The 20,784-nt window shown below is 42.1% G+C and overlaps 1 protein-coding gene across 1 annotated transcript in view; it reads left to right on the forward strand.

Annotated features, from left to right (window-relative positions):
• SLC9A4 (solute carrier family 9 member A4) overlaps positions 1-5,739 on the forward strand; it is a 126,819-nt gene extending 121,080 nt beyond the window's left edge. Inside the window, exons 10-12 of the mRNA XM_069757626.1 lie at positions 2,351-2,470; positions 4,248-4,332; positions 5,383-5,739. Of these exons, the coding sequence (XP_069613727.1) occupies positions 2,351-2,470; positions 4,248-4,332; positions 5,383-5,657 (480 nt within the window). The 3' untranslated portion in view covers positions 5,658-5,739. The remainder of the gene's footprint in view (positions 1-2,350; positions 2,471-4,247; positions 4,333-5,382) is intronic.
• The last annotated feature ends 15,045 nt before the right edge of the window (positions 5,740-20,784 follow it).

Raw genomic sequence — 20,784 nt, forward strand, 5'->3', positions numbered from 1 at the left:
GGTGGTTCTTGGCTCTTGGGCAACTCTTCTGATTTTACTCCTATGTCTGAAATCTTGTGGGGAGCCCCTGGTCATTGCATTGGTAAATAGTTTAGTGTAATGGTACCTTAACCTTCAGTAGCTCAGAAATTCTTCTGTTACCAATGCCATCAGTATATTTTCCAACAACAATCTTACAAAGGTCTTGAGACAGCTTAGGCTGCTTTCACACATCAGGTTTTTGGTTTCAGGCACAATCCGGCAGTTTCAGGCACAATCTGGATCAGTTTTTTTCTTACGCCTGATCCGTTTTTTCCCCATAGAGTTGTATTACTGCCGGATTGTGCCTGACGGACATGCGTTTCATCCGTTGTGAGCCGGATCCGTCCCTTCAGGCTTTTTTGCCGGACACAAAAAACGTCTCCTGCAACGTTTTTTGTGTCCGGCGAAAAAGCCTGAAGGGACGTTTCCGGCAATAAACGCATGGAACTGATGTGTGAAAGCATTTCCGGCGACCGAATCCATTTTTAACACACTGAGCATGCCCAGAAGCTTTGTTTTTGAGTCTGGCATGGAGAAATCTCTCTCTCTCTCTCTCTCTCTCTCTCTCTCTCTCTCAGGAACTCAAAGAACATGCGTAGTACACAGAGCCGGATCCAGCTAAAAAACGGATCCGGTGCATCAGTTTGCATCTGTTTTTTCACTATGTACACCGGATCCGTTTTTTAGCAAATTTGCCGGATTGTGCCTGAAACCAAAAACCTGATGTGTGAAAGTAGCCTTACTGATTTATCCCATCATGTTTCTTGTGTGTCACCTTGGTAATGAGACACCTATTTTATTAGTCATCAGTTGGACCAGCTAATAATATTATTCACTAAGTGGTAGAATTGCTTTCTAATTACTGATAGATTTCAGATGGTTTCATGACCTTCCATGGCATTTTGCACCTCTCTTTCTTCATGTGTTCAATACTTTTTCCATGTGCCATTTCTCATTATTACACATAATTTCATTTATGGACTTTGCCTGTGTGGATTGGATGGGTTGTTACCTACGTGTGGTGAGAATTCAATGTCAATAGAACTTTTAGAAATATATTAGCAAATTGGTGACGTGTTCGATAATTATTTCACCCAGTTTATATATACAGTTCTGTTAAAAATTAAGAGACCACCACAACAAAACCCTGTCATTGGCAGCCCAATCTCCAGACCTGAACCCCACTAAAAACCTCTGGAATGTAATCAAGAGGATGATGGATAGTCACAAGCCATCAAACAAAGAAGAACTGCTTCCATTTTTGCACCAGAAGCAGTGTGAGACTGGTGGAAAGCATGCCAAGACGCATGAAAGCTCTGATTTAAAATCATGGTTATTCCACAAAATATTCCTGAGTTAAAACATTAGTATTGTTGTTTCTAAATGATTATGAACTTGTTTTATTGCATTACTTGAGGTCTGAAAGCACTGTTTTTTTTCAATTTGACCATTTTTCTTTGCCAGAAAAAAAATGTATTGTTTGGAAATTCGGAGACATGTTGTCAGAAGTTTACAGAATCATTTTACTCAAAAAAATACCTATAAAGAGTAAAATCAGACAAACTGAACATTTTGCAGTGGTCTCTTAATTTTTGCCAGAGCTGTATGTCTGCCAGCATCTCGTTCTTGTGCAATATACAGATGATTCTGAAGCTAGTGTAATGTAGCTCACTTTACTGTGATTCATATTTTTTTTAAAAAGTAGATGTTTCTCTGAGACCCCTCTGTCCTGCTCTAGCTGCATCTTTCAATGGGTTGTCCCTTTTTTTACTAACTCTAGCCCATAGACTCAGTAAAACTACAGGCTGAGCTTTACTTACCTTCTTCAGGTCCAGCGCTGTATCCTTGCCCCTGTTCAGATCTCTGACTGCAGTGGTGACAACATGTTAACGGTCCGGCAGCCAACCACTGAGTTCAGTGACTCTGAAGGTATAGATGGCATAAGCAGCTGAATTCTTAATTGTCTGCAGCACTTTTTTCATGATGTCGCTGCTTTAGCTGATGTAGAAAGACTGGAGCATCGGCAGAGACATAGTGCAGCAGGATCTGGGGAGCATAAGTAAAACTCAGTTTGCCTTCTCATACCTATCAGAGCCTATGGACTAAACCTAGTTGAAATGGGACAATTATGTTAAGTTATATTAATTACTGTGTCAGGAGCAAAATGAGCCTCTGTTCAGAGAAATTGGACCCTGCTGTATTGATCCATATACCAGTTGTACGGAGATGTAATGCACTTATCTGTATGAAGCCTTAAAATAAATGACACACACAAGTGAGGTTCAATATTTGCACATACATAACTTTATTCTCATTTCTTTTATTTTAGACATCTTCGTATGTTAAGTACAATTTACCACAAGATGACAGTGAAAAGCAAAATAAAGAAATACTAACTCGTCGTTTTTCAAACATTAAAAAAGGAAGCAGCCTCCCGTGGGGGAGACAGGTAAATGGTACATAGTACGTGGGTAATAGATTTCTCCTTTAAAGGGACACTGTCACCTGAATTTGGAGGGAACAATCTTCAGCCATAGTGGCGGGGTTTTGGGGTTTTTGATTCACCCTTTCCTTACCCGCTGGCTGCATGCTGGCTGCAATATTGGATTGAAGTTCATTCTCTGTCCTCCGTAGTACACGCCTGCACAAAGCAATCTTGCCTTGCGCAGGCATGTACTATGGAGGACAGAGAATGAACTTCAATCCAATATTGCAGCCAGCATGCAGCCGGCGGGTAAGGAAAGGGTGAATCAAACACCCAAAAACCCCGCCTCCATGGCTGAAGATTGTTCCCTCCAAATTCAGGTGACAGTGTCCCTTTAAAGTGTTTTCCAAGATAAATGTAGTTTTAACCCAATGGATTCTGTGAAAATAACCAACAGTGGCCATACTCACCTACAGTCAGCCCCAGTGGATTCAGTGCAGGTTTCTCCATGGTCTGCGTCAGCTCCTGAAGTGACCATTGTGACCTGTGATTTTCAGCTGAGATGCAGTTTAGGTAACCTGAAGTGATCACTGTTGCCTGTGAGAGGCTGCAAGAGTAAAGGTACCGTCACATTAAGCGATGCTGCAGCGATCTAGACAACGATCCTGATCGCTGCAGCGTCGCTGTGTGGTCGCTGGAGAGCTGTCACACAGACAGCTCTCCAGCGACCAACAATGCCGAAGTCCTCTGGTAACCAGGGTAAACATCGGGTTACTAAGTGCAGGGCCGCGCTTAGTAACCCGATGTTTACCCTGGTTACCAGCGAAAACGTAAAAAAAAAAAACACTACATACTTACATTCCGGCGTCTGTCCTCTCCGGCGCTCTGCTTCCCTGCACTGTGTAGCGCCGGCCGGAAAGCAGAGCACAGCGGTGACGTCACCGCTGTGCTTTCCGGCCGCTGCGCTTACACAGTGCAGAGAAGCAGAGCGCCGGAGAGGACAGACGCCGGAATGTAAGTATGTAGTGTTTGTTTTTTTTTACATTTACACTGGTAACCAGGGTAAACATCGGGTTACTAAGCGCGGCCCTGCGCTTAGTAACCCGATGTTTACCCTGGTTACCAGTGAAGACATCGCTGAATCAGCGTCACACACGCCGATTCAGCGATGTCTGCGGGAGGTCCAGCGACGAAATAAAGTTCTGGACTTTCTGCGCCGACCAGGACGCTGCAACGTCACGGATTGCTAGCGATATCGTTCAGTGTGACGGTACCTTAAGTTGCATGATCGGTAGTTTCTCTGATGACAAGTGGTTCCGGTGACCTGACGTGACCACTGCGGCCTGTGATTGCTGCAGCAGTCTGCTACAGGTGAATAGCAATGTCATCACTGTTCTGGATCCACAGGGGTGGCATCAGATAATTATGGCACATTTCATTATTTTTACAGGATCCAAGCTGGGGGGAATGGTGGATGTACTTAGTCTGGACAACCCCTTTAATATTATTACCATAATTATGTGACTTTTTTAAAACAAATATGATACATAGCTTGCGGGTTACCAGGCCCATTTGAGTATAAAAGATAAAACACATACTGAATTGTGGGGTACTTTTCAAGATGACAGACTTTTTAATTATATACTGTACCTACATATTGACATTAATGGTATGGTTTTTTACCTATTGTGATTTGAAGACCTACACATCAAAATGTAAGAAACCAACGTTTCAGAAATGAATACCTTTAGAGGGAAAAAAGGTTGAGTAACTGAAAAATAATTGATCCCTCTCTTTACAGACAGACATGCGAAATGTCCGCTATTTATCACTGCCTCCTGACTGTTATACGCCAGGTGAATTCTTTAAACAAGAAGCACATCAAGGTAACATTCATGTATAGATAAAATATGCTGTTAAGAAAATATGTATCTATTTCCCTTTCAAAAGAGAACCACTCATAAAGTATTACATATCTATCTATGCATCAATTTACAGGGAAATATATATTGAAATGATGGTCAGAAATGTGTATGATATAATTTTAATGGGTTTTATAAGTGAAGTGATTAAAAAGGAATCCGTATCAGACAATTCAACCAATGCAAGTTACTGCAATGGGACTTAAAAAAGTTGTCCACTACTTGGACAACTTCTTGTCATACCCCTCGTGGTGCTTATACCCTTTTGACAAGACGAACAGGAGGGCCTCATGAAAAATGCTCCCATTAATAGGAAGAGGGTCTCCCAAAGTGTTTGACTATGCAGTGAATGCAAGGGCTGCCAAAAATTTGGACGCACCCCCAATACCCCTTTGACAAGACGTACAAAAGGGTCTCATGAAAAAATTTTTGGTCTGGGGTTAATAATGTGGCCTTAGAGGCAAGTCATTAACCTGCAAAGGATGTACCTTAATATATTTCCCAGCAAAACCCGTTTTGTTTTCGTTTAGTGTGTTTTTTGTGGCACTGGGAAAAATGGCATGAATCTGGGAAAAAAAAGTTTACAGCTATGAACTAGGAGTCAGGAATGCTTCCAGGGGCGATCCCCATGATGTCCATGTGTCATTTGAGCAGTGTTTCCATCATTTTCAGACATTTTTAGACCTTAAAAGGACCCACGAGGGGTTCGCAGTAAAAATACTCGGGTCTCCCATAGACTTACATTGGGCTCCTTGTTCTGGCCTAGTACCTGAGTGTTCCAATCTGCTCGACCTGAGCAACGAGCACCCGAGCATTTTAGTGCTCGCTCATCACTATCGAGCACCCATTCTGTACTACAATACCAGACACAGAAGCATGGCACTGTTTTTATAAGAAAGGGATTTACAGGATTCAATTTAACCAGAAATAAATTATCAGGATACAATATATATGTTCATTTTTTTTTCTATTCAGTGGTGTCTAAGTTCTAAATTTCTACTGGTTTTCACACAGATCATGCTGATGATGATGACTCTGTATGTGAAGAAAAGACTGATATCCTAATTAGTACTGGTGTCGGTTTAGTAAAACCATCATTGCATAAAAAGAAGGAACAGGAACTCCAGGGTGCAAAGAGCAGAACCATAGGAATACATTGGCGACCAAAGCCCAAAAAACAGATGACGTCAAGATCTGTGTATCAGCGAGAAAAATCAAGACAGCACTTTGACATAGTGATAGAAGAAAATGATTCTAATGTAGACAGCAATAATGACGTCCTGAAATAGTGAAACAGCATAGAGTGTTAAAAAACTACAGTGATAAGTATCTAGAAACTATTAAAATGAAAATTACCTTAAATGTGTCGTAAGTTACTAAATGACCTTAGTGTGTCCTGTCCTTTTTTTTGGAAGTGCATTGAACAGCAAGGTGGATTGCTGCAGAGGGGAAAGAGAAAAAAAAATCTCTTTAAATCTTCTGCTTAGCGAGTGTGAACGAGCTGAGTGCGAACAGCGGTAAGTGTGTGACTTGTGATTCAGTGACTTTGGATTCAGGGAGTTTCCAAGGGAGGAATTACTGAATTGCTATCTGTATCTTATTAATAATTTGCATTTGTTTTTTATTTAACTTTTCTGTCTGGTGCAATCCCCATTAGGAAATGTGCTCCACTATTGTTAATGCTATCCAGTGCACATCTTGCCACATGTATGCAGTCCTTGAGCAGGCGGTTGAGGGTGCATACTGCTGTGCGAGATGTGAGCACATTGTGCATTTGGAAACCCAGATTCTGAATCTAAATGTGCAGCTGGCAACACTGAGATCCATAGACAATATGGAGAGGAGTCTTCTGCTCACTGAGCAGACGCTCAATGGGATAGATGAGGGGGGATGGTAGGATGGAGCCACAAGATAGTGGAGTAGCAAGCTGGGTGACAGTTAGAAGGCCGGGTAGAGGGAAGAGTGCCAGGAAGGCTAGTCCTGATCTGAGTTGGGCACACTCCAATAAGTTTGCTCTGTTGGCAGATGAGGGGGGTGTCAGTACAGGGGCAGCACTACTGCAGCCAGGCATGTCCTCTGAAAGCCAGAGGAGTAACATAGTAACATAGTTAGTAAGGCCGAAAAAAGACATTTGTCCATCCAGTTCAGCCTATATTCCATCATAATAAATCCCCAGATCTACGTCCTTCTACAGAACCTAATAATTGTATGATACAATATTGTTCTGCTCCAGGAAGACATCCAGGCCTCTCTTGAACCCCTCGACTGAGTTCGCCATCACCACCTCCTCAGGCAAGCAATTCCAGATTCTCACTGCCCTAACAGTAAAGAATCCTCTTCTATGTTGGTGGAAAAACCTTCTCTCCTCCAGACGCAAAGAATGCCCCCTTGTGCCCGTCACCTTCCTTGGTATAAACAGATCCTCAGCGAGATATTTGTATTGTCCCCTTATATACTTATACATGGTTATTAGGTCGCCCCTCAGTCGTCTTTTTTCTAGACTAAATAATCCTAATTTCGCTAATCTATCTGGGTATTGTAGTTCTCCCATCCCCTTTATTAATTTTGTTGCCCTCCTTTGTACTCTCTCTAGTTCCATTATATCCTTCATGAGCACCGGTGCCCAAAACTGGACACAGTACTCCATGTGCGGTCTAACTAGGGATTTGTACAGAGGCAGTATAATGCTCTCATCATGTGTATCCAGACCTCTTTTAATGCACCCCATGATCCTGTTTGCCTTGGCAGCTGCTGCCTGGCACTGGCTGCTCCAGGTAAGTTTATCATTAACTAGGATCCCCAAGTCCTTCTCCCTGTCAGATTTACCCAGTGGTTTCCCATTCAGTGTGTAATGGTGATATTGATTCCTTCTTCCCATGTGTATAACCTTACATTTATCATTGTTAAACCTCATCTGCCACCTTTCAGCCCAAGTTTCCAACTTATCCAGATCCATCTGTAGCAGAATACTATCTTCTCTTGTATTAACTGCTTTACATAGTTTTGTATCATCTGCAAATATCGATATTTTACTGTGTAAACCTTCTACCAGATCATTAATGAATATGTTGAAGAGAACAGGTCCCAATACTGACCCCTGCGGTACCCCACTGGTCACAGCGACCCAGTTAGAGACTATACCATTTATAACCACCCTCTGCTTTCTATCACTAAGCCAGTTACTAACCCATTTACACACATTTTCCCCCAGACCAAGCATTCTCATTTTGTGTACCAACCTCTTGTGCGGCACGGTATCAAACGCTTTGGAAAAATCGAGATATACCACGTCCAATGACTCACCGTGGTCCAGCCTATAGCTTACCTCTTCATAAAAACTGATTAGATTGGTTTGACAGGAGCGATTTCTCATAAACCCATGCTGATATGGAGTTAAACAGTTATTCTCATTGAGATAATCCAGAATAACATCCCTCAGAAACCCTTCAAATATTTTACCAACAATAGAGGTTAGACTTACTGGCCTATAATTTCCAGGTTCACTTTTAGAGCCCTTTTTGAATATTGGCACCACATTTGCTATGCGCCAGTCCTGCGGAACAGATCCTGTCGCTATAGAGTCCCTAAAAATAAGACATAATGGTTTATCTATTACATTACTTAGTTCCCTTAGTACTCGTGGGTGTATGCCATCCGGACCCGGAGATTTATCTATTTTAATCTTATTTAGCCGATTTCGCACCTCTTCTTGGGTTAGATTGGTGACCCTTAATATAGGGTTTTCATTGTTTCTTGGGATTTCACCTAGCATTTCATTTTCCACCGTGAATACCGTGGAGAAGAAGGTGTTTAATATGTTAGCTTTTTCCTCGTCATCTACAACCATTCTTTCCTCACTATTTTTTAAGGGGCCTACATTTTCAGTTTTTATTCTTTTACTATTGATATAGTTGAAGAACAGTTTGGGATTAGTTTTACTCTCCTTAGCAATGTGCTTCTCTGTTTCCTTTTTGGCAGCTTTAATTAGTTTTTTAGATAAAGTATTTTTCTCCCTATAGTTTTTTAGAGCTCCAATGGTGCCATCCTGCTTTAGTAGTGCAAATGCTTTCTTTTTACTGTTAATTGCCTGTCTTACTTCTTTGTTTAGCCACATTGGGTTTTTCCTATTTCTAGTCCTTTTATTCCCACAAGGTATAAACCGCTTACACTGCCTATTTAGGATGTTCTTAAACATTTCCCATTTATTATCTGTATTCTTATTTCTGAGGATATTGTCCCAGTCTACCAGATTAAGGGCATCTCTAAGCTGTTCAAACTTTGCCTTCCTAAAGTTCAGTGTTTTTGTGACTCCCTGACAAGTGCCCCTAGTGAAAGACAGGTGAAACTGTACAATATTGTGGTCGCTATTTCCTAGATGCCCAACCACCTGCAGATTTGTTATTCTGTCAGGTCTATTAGATAGTATTAGGTCTAAAAGTGCTGCTCCTCTGGTTGGATTCTGCACCAATTGTGAAAGATAATTTTTCTTGGTTATTAGCAGAAACCTGTTGCCTTTATGGGTTTCACAGGTTTCACTTTCCCAGTTAATATCCGGGTAGTTAAAGTCCCCCATAACCAGGACCTCATTATGGGTTGCAGCTTCATCTATCTGCTTTAGAAGTAGACTTTCCATGGTTTCTGTTATATTTGGGGGTTTGTAACAGACCCCAATGAGAATTTTGTTACCATTTTTCCCTCCATGAATTTCGACCCATATGGACTCGACATCCTCATTTCCTTCGCTAATATCCTCCCTTAAAGTGGACTTTAGACAAGACTTTACATAGAGACAAACCCCTCCTCCTCTCCGATTTTTACGATCCTTTCTAAACAGACTGTAACCCTGTAAGTTAACTGCCCAGTCATAGCTTTCATCTAACCATGTCTCGGTTATTCCCACTATGTCAAAGTTACCTGTAGATATTTCTGCTTCTAGTTCTTCCATCTTGTTTGTCAGGCTTCTGGCGTTTGCGAGCATGCAGTTTAGAGGATTTTGTTTTGTTCCAATCTCCTCGCTGTGGATTGCTTCAGAAATGTTCTTACCTCCCATCTGAGTATGTTTTCCTGGGTCTTCTTTGTTCAAGTCTAATGTTTTTCTTCCCGTCCCCTCTTCTTCTAGTTTAACGCCCTCCTGATAAGTGTAGCGAGTCTTCTGGCGAATGTGTGTTTCCCAGGTTTGTTGAGGTGTAGTCCATCTCTGGCGAGGAGTCCATCGTACCAGTAATTCACACCGTGGTCCAGGAATCCGAATCCTTGTTGTCTGCACCATCGTCTTAGCCAGTTGTTTGCATCAAAGATCCTGTTCCATCTCCTGGTGCCATGCCCGTCTACTGGAAGGATAGAAGAAAAAACTACCTGTGCATCCAGTTCCTTTACTTTCTTCCCCAACTCTTCAAAGTCTTTGCAGATTGTCGGTAGGTCCTTCCTTGCCGTGTCATTGGTGCCAACATGTATCAGAAGAAATGGGTGGACGTCCTTGGAGCTGAAGAGCTTTGGTATCCTATCGGTCACATCCTTGATCATCGCACCTGGAAGGCAGCATACTTCTCTTGCAGTTATGTCCGGTCTGCAGATGGCTGCTTCTGTGCCTCTCAGTAGTGAGTCTCCCACCACCACCACTCTTCGTTGCTTCTTGGCTGTACTTTTTGCTGTCACTTGTTGCTGTGTGCCCTTTTCTTTTTTGCTTGCTGGTATTGCTACAGTAAGGCTGCTACAGAGTGACTGCTACAGTAAGGCCGGAGTCACACTACAAGGAGATACGGCCGAGTCTCGCTGGTTAAAAGCATGCAGCTCCATGTATTGCTATGCGGCTGCACTCTCCGCTCTGGAGTGCCAGTGCCAGAGCTTGTTTTTAACCAGCGAGACACGGCCGTATCTTGCTGTGTGTGATCCTGGCCTTAGGAGGGAAATAGGAGTGCAGGGCAGGCCAGACAGGTGCTGGTAGTGGGGGACTCAATTATTAGGGGAACAGATAGGGCAATCTGTCACAAAGACAGGGATCGTAGAACGGTGTGCTGCCTACCTGGCGCTCGAATCTGACACATCGCTGATTGGGTTGACAGATTACTGGTAGGGGTTGGCGAGGACCCAGCGGTCATGGTGCACATTGGCACAAATGACAAAGTTAGAGGTAGGTGGAAGGTCCTTAAAAACGATTTCAGGGAATTAGGCTGCAACCCGAAAGCAAGGACCTCCAATGTGATGTTTTACAAAATACTGCCTGTACCACGTGCCACGCCAGAGAGGCAACGGGAGATTAGGGAGGTTAATAAGTGGTGTAGGAAGGAGGGGTTTGGGTTCCTGCAGAACTGGGCCGACTTCTCAGTTGGCTACAGGTTCTGCGCTAGGGACGGGCTGCATCTCAATGGGGAAGGTGTCGCTGTGCTGGGGTAGAAAATGGCTAGAAGGTTGGAGGAGTGTTTAAACTAGGGATTGGGGGAGGGCATTCATTTTATAGGAGGGTAAGATAGAGACCTGGGCACAAATAAGGAAGATGGGGTGGCGGTGGCATGGGGGGTGGGGTTAGAACAATTAATAATTTAAGAAAAAATAGAGGTACAGAGAAATACATAAAGTGTATGTATACTAATGCCAGAAGCCTCGCCAACAAAATGGACGAATTAGAATTAATGGTGTTGAAGCATAATTATTACATGGTGGGGATATCTGAAACGTGGCTGGATGAGAGCCATGACTGGGCTGTTAACTTGCAGGGCTATAGCCTGTTCATAAATGACCGAACGGATAAGCGAGGGGGAGGTGTGTGTCTATATGTAAAATCGTCCTTAAAACCCATCCTGCGTGATAATATAGGTGAATCTAATGAAAATGTAGAGTCCCTGTGGGTGGAGATAAGGGGAGGGGGAAAAATAATAAATTACTGATAGGGGTTTGTTATAAGTCTCCAAAAATAATGGAAGCAATGGAGAATATCTTCATAAAGCAAATAGATGAAGCTGCGACTCAAGGAGAAGTCATTATTATGGGGGACTTCAACTACCCTGAAATAGATTGGGGAACAGAAACCTGCAGTTCCAGCAAAGGTAATCGGTTTTTGACAACTATGAGAGACAATTACCTTTCACAACTGGTTCAGGCCCCAACAAGAAGGGGACGACTGCTAGACCTAATATTAACCAACAGGCCAGACCGCATAGCAAATATAAGGATTGGGGGTCACTTGGGGAATAGTGATCACAAAATAATAAGTTTTCATGTATTTTTTAATAAGATGAGTAGTAGAGGGGTTACAAGGACACTAAACTTCAGGAGGGCAAATTTCCAACGGATGAGAGAGTATCTTGGTGCAATTAACTGGGACGATATCCTGAGACACAAAAATACACAAAGAAAATTGGAGACGTTTAGGAGCATCCTGGATAGGACTTGTGCACAGTATATACACCGTATGGGACTAAACATACCAGAAATAGAAGGAAACCAATATGGCTAAATAGAGCTGTAAGGGGCTCAATAAGTGACAAAAATAAAGCATTTAGAGAATTAAAGGAAGTAGGTAGTGATGAGGCATTAAATAAATACAGAAAATTAAATAAATTCTGTAAAAAGCAAATCAAGGCAGCAAAAATTGAGACAGAGAGATTCATTGCCAGAGAGAGTAAAAATAATCCCAAAATATTCATTAACTACGTAAATATCAAGAAACTAAAAAATGATAGTGTTGGCTCCCTTAAAAATAGTCTGGGTGAAATGGTGGATGAGGAAAAAGCCAATATGCTAAATGACTTTTTTTCATCAGTATTAAAAACAAGAAAATTCCATGGCAGACAATATGATCAGTGATAACAAAAATTCCCCATTAAATGTCACCTGCTTAACCCAGCAGGAAATACGGCGGTGTCTAAAAATCACTAAAATTGACAAATCTCCGAGCCCGGATGGGATACACCCCCGAGTACTGCAGTAATTAAGTACAGTCATTGATAGACCATTATTTTTAATCTTTAAAGACTCCATAATAACAGGGTCTGTACCACAGGACTGGCGTATAGCAAATGTGGTGCCAATATTCAAAAAGGGGACAAAAACTGAACTCGGAAATTATAGGCCAGTAAGCTTAACCTCTACTGTGGGTAAAATCCTGGAGGGCATTCTAAGGGATGCTATACTGGAGTATCTGAAGAGGAATAACCTCATGACCCAATACCAACATGGGTTTACTAGGGACCTTTCCTGTCAGACTAATCTGATCAATTTTTATGAAGAGGTAAGTTCCAGACTGGACCAAGGGAACCCAGTGGACATAGTGTATATGGACTTTTCGAAAGCTTTTGATACGGTGCCACACAAAAGGTTGATACATAAAATGAGAATAATGGGGATAGGGGAAAATATGTGTAAGTGGGTTAAGAGCTGGCTCAGGGATAGGAAACAAAGGGTGGTTATTAATGGAGCACATTCGGACTGGGTCGTGGTTAGCAGTGGGGTACCACAGGGGTCAGTATTGGGCCCTCTTCTTTTTAACATATTTATTAATGACCTTGTAGGGGGCATACAGAGTAGAATTTCAATATTTGCAGATGACACTAAACTCGGCAGGGTAATCAATACAGAGGAGGACAATTTTATATTACAGGATGATTTATGTAAACTAAAAGCTTGGGCTGATAAATGGCAAATGAGTTTTCATGGGGATAAATGTAAGGTCATGCACTTGGGTAGAAGTAATAAGATGTATAATTATGTGCTTAATTCTAAAACTCTGGGCAAAACCGTCAATGAAAAAGACCTGGGTGTATGGGTGGATGACAAACTCATGTTCAGTGGCCAGTGTCAGGCAGCTGCTACAAAGGTAAATAAAATAATGGGATGCATTAAAAGAGGCATAGATGCTCATGAGGAGAACATAATTTTACCTCTATACAAGTCACTAGTTCGACCACACTTAGAATACTGTGCACAGTTCTGGTCTCTGGTGTATAAGAAAGACATAGCTGAACTGGAGCGGGTGCAGAGAAGAGTGACCAAGGTTATTAGAGGACTGGGGGGTCTACAATACCAAGATAGGTTATTACACTTGGGGCTATTTACTTTGGAAAAACAAAGGCTAAGGGGTGATCTTATTTTAATGTATAAATATATGAGGGGACCGTACAAATACCTTTCTGATGATCTTTTTAATCATAGACCTGAGACAGGGACAAGGGGGCATCCTCTACGTCTGGAGGAAAAAAGGTTTAAGCATAATAACAGATGTGGATTATTTACTTTAAGAGCAGCCAACCCCTCTAATGTTTGGGCGAGTGGGTGGTTGCTCTCATCAGTAGCTTGCACCTGTGCTGCTTTAGCATTTATTATCGGGGGCCTGCTGCACCCTGTGAGTGTATGTGTATCTGACAAGGTTTTGGTGAGTCTGCTCTTCATGTTGTGTACTTCCAATAGGTTGCACTAGAGTTATAGTCTTCTTCCTCTCTGAAGAGACAATTTGCATATTTCCCAGAGGAGCATTGCCGCTTTAAGTCTCCTCATCTCGACATGCTTAACATGTCACGCTCCACAAGGAGAAACAATACTTTTTGGATCCCGGTCAGACGCCTCTCATTCAGCCAAACCAGATCTCCACTTTGCACTGACTTGGGGCAGTACCCTGAAACACAGTGTCTGCAAATTGAGATCTGGTTTGGCTCTTATCCTAAGTCATGTGACAAGGCTCGTTAAAGGGTCGACATTGACTGTAGGATTGCTTCTTCCAATAGGTGGCACTAGAGTTCTAGTCCTCTTCCTCTCTGAAGAGACAATTTGCATACTAAAGAGCTGTAATTCCTAAACCCTCACACCAACTAAGATGTGAATACTCTTAAATTAAAGCTGAGAGTCTGCATGTTAGGCCCATATTGATATAGACTATGTACATGTTTGGCAACAATATTTTTTTCAGTTGATGTACATCATACAATGTATTGCATTGATAGTGCACCTTGAGTATTGGAAGTACAAGTAAAAAATTGCATAGCTAAACATTTGTATAATACTGTATATACAAACGTAACCATGTACATTCGGTGCTAAAAAGCATTTTGTCCAGATAAACACAAATACACTAGTAAGTTTATTATTTATGGTACATAAAAAGTGAAATATCCCGCGAAACTACACAATTAGTAGAAAAACTGTGATCATGAGAAATGTATTTGAACATAAATTGGCAAAATGGCATGAATTTTAGGAATGATACAATGTATACTTACTAATTTGATGATTAGTCCACAGTCTTCATTATGTAAAGTTATGAATTAGTTTTATAGCCACACATGTTCATTGTTCATTTTAAATTGTACACTCCTTGTAATTGTTTTAACTCTATGACAAAGAACGAGTTTAGTGCCAGAAACGCATGAGAAATTGTTAGGAGTCGAGTTTCCTCTGCTGCACAGGAGGAATCTCGATCCCTGTCTGCTGCGGTCTCCCATTCTGTACCGGCCGCAGTGGGGTCTGCTCGGCGCAGGCGTCGCTCATAGCGTCTTGCTGGGACTGATTCTGTGCAAAGGGTTACTGTTGCCTTTTCTGGCTCTCCTGTTGTACCCTGCACTGATCTGCGGCGAGCGGGCTTCTCTGGGACTAAGTCCTTATTTGCACACACTGAGCATGCCCAGGGCAAGATCTCCCGTTGGAGATCGAGGGTCACATGCTCAGGTACTGCAGCACATTCCATTGGTCCTCCAGGAAGGTCCTGAAAGGGCAAAACTTCAGTAGCAGCTTCCTGTGCTGCAACTATATAAACTGCGCATGACCGCACGGCCATGCGCTAGTATTGTCTTGTAAATATGTGTGTGTGTTGTGAGTGAAAGTCGCTCTTTAAATAACCCTCCCTACTGGATGACTGTTCGCGGAAGGTGTATGTTTGCTATCTAGCGCCCGACTTATCCAACAGCACGTAACACACATTACAGCTACCAGTTGCTGTGTCCGCCAGTACGGCGCCGTGCGCTTGCTCTGCGCTTTCCTGACCCAAGTCTGGGTGGTTAATGGCGTCCGTCAGTGCGGCACCGCACGCACTCTTGTGCCTTTATATTATTTATTATAGTTACCTTATACACCCAGTTGCGGTGTTGTGCCAGCAAGTGGTCTAATCGGACTTCAATCCTGAGTCTTGGGGTTGTGTTCGCTGACTTCTTGATTGCGCTCTATGTGCGGTACTACGGTCCTGTGACGCAACAGGGTCGCTTCCTTCACGCAGGGTGAGGTTAACCCATGTGTGTATTCTTATAGTACCGCCATATAGTCCGTCTATACTAGCAGCAGGGTTTTTACCTGCACGGTGGACCTCGGACTGCGAACGCACCTAGTTTCATATCTTCTTATACTTGGTGCGTTCCGCCAGTACCTAACAAGAAATATTATTATTTAGACTACATGTGTAATGCTTTATCGGATGTGAAATGAAGAAGTTTTTGCATTTTATAAGTGCATGTGCTGCAACCCTCCTCTTTTTATGGACATTTTTGCTATACAGTTCAGTAGATTTCTCCAGCGCTTACACCGAATGTTTCCCATAACAGCAGAGTTAATGTAGTTTTAATTACTGGTGATCCCACAAGCCACTTGTTTGTTCTGTTTTTCTACAATGCCATTGCTCATTAACTAAAACGCATACAGGTTTTTCTTGATATCTTACAACAACGGAATATTTTGCTGCAGTAGCCACACCTAGATAGAAATAAGTTTGGGAACAGTCTCTGCAGGAACCCTGTTATTTTGCTTTGTGTACAGGAAATACTAAAAATGCAAATGAATGAACCTGCTGCCAAACACCTTCCCACTAAAATCAAAACATAATAAGCATTAAATATTACTCTTAGTTTCAGTGTTGTAGAACGTCAATGCAATCTCTAATAAAGAACTGATTGGGAAGGCTTCTATTTGGTTAACAAGCCGAGGAAGGTAAATAAATCCCTGAAACTTTGATATGAAATACTTAATGATACACTGCAATTGCTCATTAACTGAAACTCAAACAGGTTTTTCTTGATAACTTACAACACAGGACTATTTCAGATTCTCAACCTTAGCAGTAAAACAAATATTAGTAATGTTATGTGACTTAATGCATTTATAGGGTCACCCAGACATATATTCGTGTACCACGAGTACATATAAAGTATGCCTCATGAAAATAAATAACCAGCCTAATGGATTTATTCTATTCTTTAACATACTAGTCACAGGATTCATGTCATTTTAAAGTACTAATACAGAACCAACATTATAGAACGCTGATCCCTACAACCTCCCTGCTCTTGCTAAGGCTAGGGTCACATTGCGTTTTAGTGTGAGCGCTAACGGACAGCGTTTCACGGCGAAATTAACACCATTCAACGCGCCAGTTAGCGCTCCCATAGCCCGCAATGTAACCAGCGCATTACTAGCGCGTGTCCTTTTCGGCACGCGCTAGCGATGTGCCGGTCTTTTGCAGCGTGCCGCGGCGCGCCCGAGGTCCGTTCCCTGCTCTCGCAGATCGGGGATCTGCGAGAGCGGGGACGTTCACGCGACCCCGAAATGCGGCCCCTTAAAAACATTGCGTTAACGCAATCCGCTAGCGCTAAACGGATTGCCTAAACGCAATGTGACCCTAGCCTAACCCTCATTAATGCCTTCAAGGTGCTAGGGGCAATGGTCACATATGCATATCAAGCTTTTTCAATTACTGTAAGGCTCATTGAAATTTTATGAAATAAATAAAAAGAGATTTGGAATACAGTGGCATGTAGAAGTTTATGAAGTTTATGCACCCCTAGTCAAAATGACTGTTATTCTGAAAAGTTAAGCAAGTTCTAGATGAAATGATCTCTAAAAGGCCTAAAGTTAAAGATGACCCATTGCCTTTGTATTTTCATCTTTTACATTTTAAAAATTTCAAAAAGGAAAATGGGATGATACAAAAGTTTGGGCACCCTGCATGGGTCATACCTAGTAGCACCCCCTTTTGAAAGTATCACAGCTTTAAATGCTTTTTGTAGCCAGCCAAGAGTCTTCCAATTCTCAATTGAGGGATTTTCATCTATTCTTCCTTGGAAAATTTTTCCAGTTCTGTGAGATCCCTGGGTCATCTTGCATGCACTGCTATTTTGAGGTAGAGCCACAGATTTTCAATGATGTTCAGAACAGGGGACTGCTAGGGCCGTTGTAAAACCGTCAGCTTGCTCCTTTTAAGTCCACCTATTACAAGCCTAAATAGAAGGCACTTCCATTAAACATATAAATCCTATGAAGACAAGGAAGTTTGGGCCAATTAAAACAAATATTTTATTAAGTCAAAGATTAAAAATCTTATTTTTAATCTATATAAAATCTATATTTGCTCCTTTTAAGGTAGTCTATTGTGAATGTTGACGTGTGTATCAGACTATTATCCATTTGTAGAAGCCATCCTCTTTTCAAATTCAGCTTTTTACAGATGGTATGTTTGCATCAAGAATTTGCATTAATGTCATTGATTCCATTCTTCCCTTTTCCCATGAACTGTTCCAATGCCATTGGCTGCAACACAATTCATAGGACTTGTCTGCATCAGGCTTGTTAAGCTGTTGTTTTGCATACTTCTGAGGCTTAATTTTATGGTGAGGATGCAGGAGAATTTTTCTTCTGATGACTCTATCATGAAGGCTTTAATGGGAGTCACTTTATCATGATCCGAGTAGACCCCGTAGGGGTATAACTAGGTGCAACACCAGCACTGACCTTGATTGCATGGCAGCTGAGCCCCAAGGGACAGGATGCTGGAACAGCCAAGAAGGGAAGTTTAGCTGGTACAGGCAGGCACGGCAGGAACCCAGGAGCTGCAGGTGCTGGTGTGCACGACTTCTAGACAGGCAGGCACTGGCAGATGTAGGCAGGTACAGCAGGCTGGTATATATATTGGCACAGGCAGGTGCAGTCAGGTATGGCTGGTATACAGGTGGTGACAGGCAATTGTATGCAGGTACGGCTGATATACAGGTGGGCACGGGCAGGTGCAAGCGGTTATGGCTGGTATACAGGTGGGCACAGGCAGGTGCTGGAAGATACGGTTGGTATATAGGTGGTCACAGGCAGGTATGCTGGAAGACACAAGCAAGGACAGGCTGGAACAAGACAGGTACAGGTAGACACTAATGGACCTAGCAGGTACTGGCAGATACTAATAAAATGGAGATGTGAGAATTAGCAAGCGTGCTGGGAACAGAACTACGTTGTTCAGGCACCTCACATTAGGCAGAGGTGTCTTAAATAAATAACCTTTCTGAACGTCTTTTGCAGTCAAGCAGAGGTTCTGATTTGCCTCTCTAGCATTCCTTCAAGCTGCTCTCATTGAAATTTTGCTTGGTCTTCCAGAACTTATAGTGTTCTCCACTGTTCCTTTTAACTTCCAATTCTTAATTATATTTCAAACTGAGGAAAGGGCAACTTCAAAATGATTTGCTATCTTCTTAGCCTTCTGCTTTGTTGGCCTCCACCATTTTCATTTTCAGAGTGTTGGACTGCGGCTTAAAAGAAATCATGGCTGCTATTTTTTGGCACAAGGTTAAAGGAGGCTGAGTTTTTATAAAGCAGGGAAATTTGCATTATCTTACTTTTCCTAACGATGATACTGAACAAGCCATTACCCTAACAGGCTAGTTAAGGTCTGAAACCTTGTTCAAAGTTACCTGAGCACCCAGGGAGCCCAAACAATGGCCCCTTTCCCTTTTTGAAAATATTTAAATGTAAAAAAATGAGAATATATATATATATATTTTAACTTTATGCATTTTAGGCTATGTGCGCACGTTGCGTATTTGCTTGCAGAAATTTCTGCAAGGTTTCTGCATCTCTTGGCAGAAAACACACAGCTTAAAATACGCATGTTTTGATGCATTTTTGATTCGTTTTTTCAAGCATTTTTGTAAATCCATAGAGCTACATAAAGATATATCATTAAAAAAAAAGAATTGTGATGTCACTTCCTTGTTCAACCTCTTCAGCCAGATACCCTCATTAATATTAAATAAAGACACACAGACACGCACAATCACCAGCCTAGGTAGGAGCATTAACATAATTATCCTACATATGCTGTAACAAAACAATAACTATCAGAAATCTGCGTGAAGTGCAATATCTGTTTATTTTCCAAAATATTTTTTTAAAAATTGCATGGGCTCCCGCATAATTTTCAGAACCAGCAGAGGGAAAACCGATGACTGAGGGCTGATGTTAATATTCTGAGAAGGAGCCATTAGCCAAAGGTTTCCAAGCTATTAATATGAGCTCACAGCTGTTTGCTTAGCCTATACTGGCTAGTTTACAGGACAACCCCAGAAAAAAATTGACACGGGGATTCCCCTATAAAATCTAACCAGCAAAGGCTAGGCAGACAGCTGCGGGACAAAATTAATAGCCTGGGAAGGGGCCATGGATATTGGCACCCCCAGGCTAAAAACATCAGCTCTCAGCCACCCCAGAAATGGCGCATCCCAATTCTTGCACTTAGCCTCACTTTTCCCACTTGCCCTGTAGTGGTGGCAAGCGGGGTTCATATTTGTGGGGTTGATGTCATCTTTGTATTGTCAGGTGACATCAAGCCCACTGGTTAGTAATGGAGAGGTGTCTATAAGACACCTCTCCATTACTAACCCCATAGTGATATTGTATAAAAACACAGACACCCAGAATAGAGTCCTTTATTTGAAATAATCACACAGACTCCTTTATTGAATCTAAATTTACCATACTTACTGAACTCCTTATCCCCGATGCCCTCATCTCCTGCAAACAAGCAAAAAATAATAAACCAACATATAATACTACCTTGTCCGAAGTAGTCCTCTTAATACCGACTGTCCCACGATGATCTCATGTGTAGAACAGTCACATCGGAAGAGGTAATCGCTCCTGCAGTGTATCACTGAGTTGCCATGAGAGAGTACATTGGAATCTATCAGCTCCTGTGTTCTCACTTACTGCACCGATTTGTGAGAATTTTCTCACACAGTGGTGCTATAAGTGAGAGCACCGGAATTGATCAGCTTATGATGAACCTCGGTGAACTCTCATGGCGGCTCAGTGATACACTGCAGGAATTATTACCTCCTGTCAGTATATCGCCGGCAGCCGGGTGTGATCAACGTGGGTCACTCGGTATTAAATGGGCTACAGCGGAAAGGTGAGTATATGTTGGTTTATTATTTTTGACTGTTTGCAGGCGAAACGGGCATTGTGGATTAGGCGTTCGGTGAATATGTATTGTGTATGTGAATACAGTATGTATGTGATTATTAGTGATGGGCGAGTATGCTCGTTACGTGAGATTTCCTGAACATGCTCGGGTGTTTTCCGAGTATTTGGGCGAGCTTGGAGATTTAGTTTGTGTCGCCGCAGCCGGACAGCCTGTATGCATGCAGGGATTGCCTGTTTATTAGGGAATCCCCACATGTATTC

Source organism: Ranitomeya imitator, chromosome 3 (genome assembly GCF_032444005.1).
Source record: "Ranitomeya imitator isolate aRanImi1 chromosome 3, aRanImi1.pri, whole genome shotgun sequence".
NCBI classification, from domain to species: Eukaryota; Metazoa; Chordata; class Amphibia; order Anura; family Dendrobatidae; genus Ranitomeya; species Ranitomeya imitator.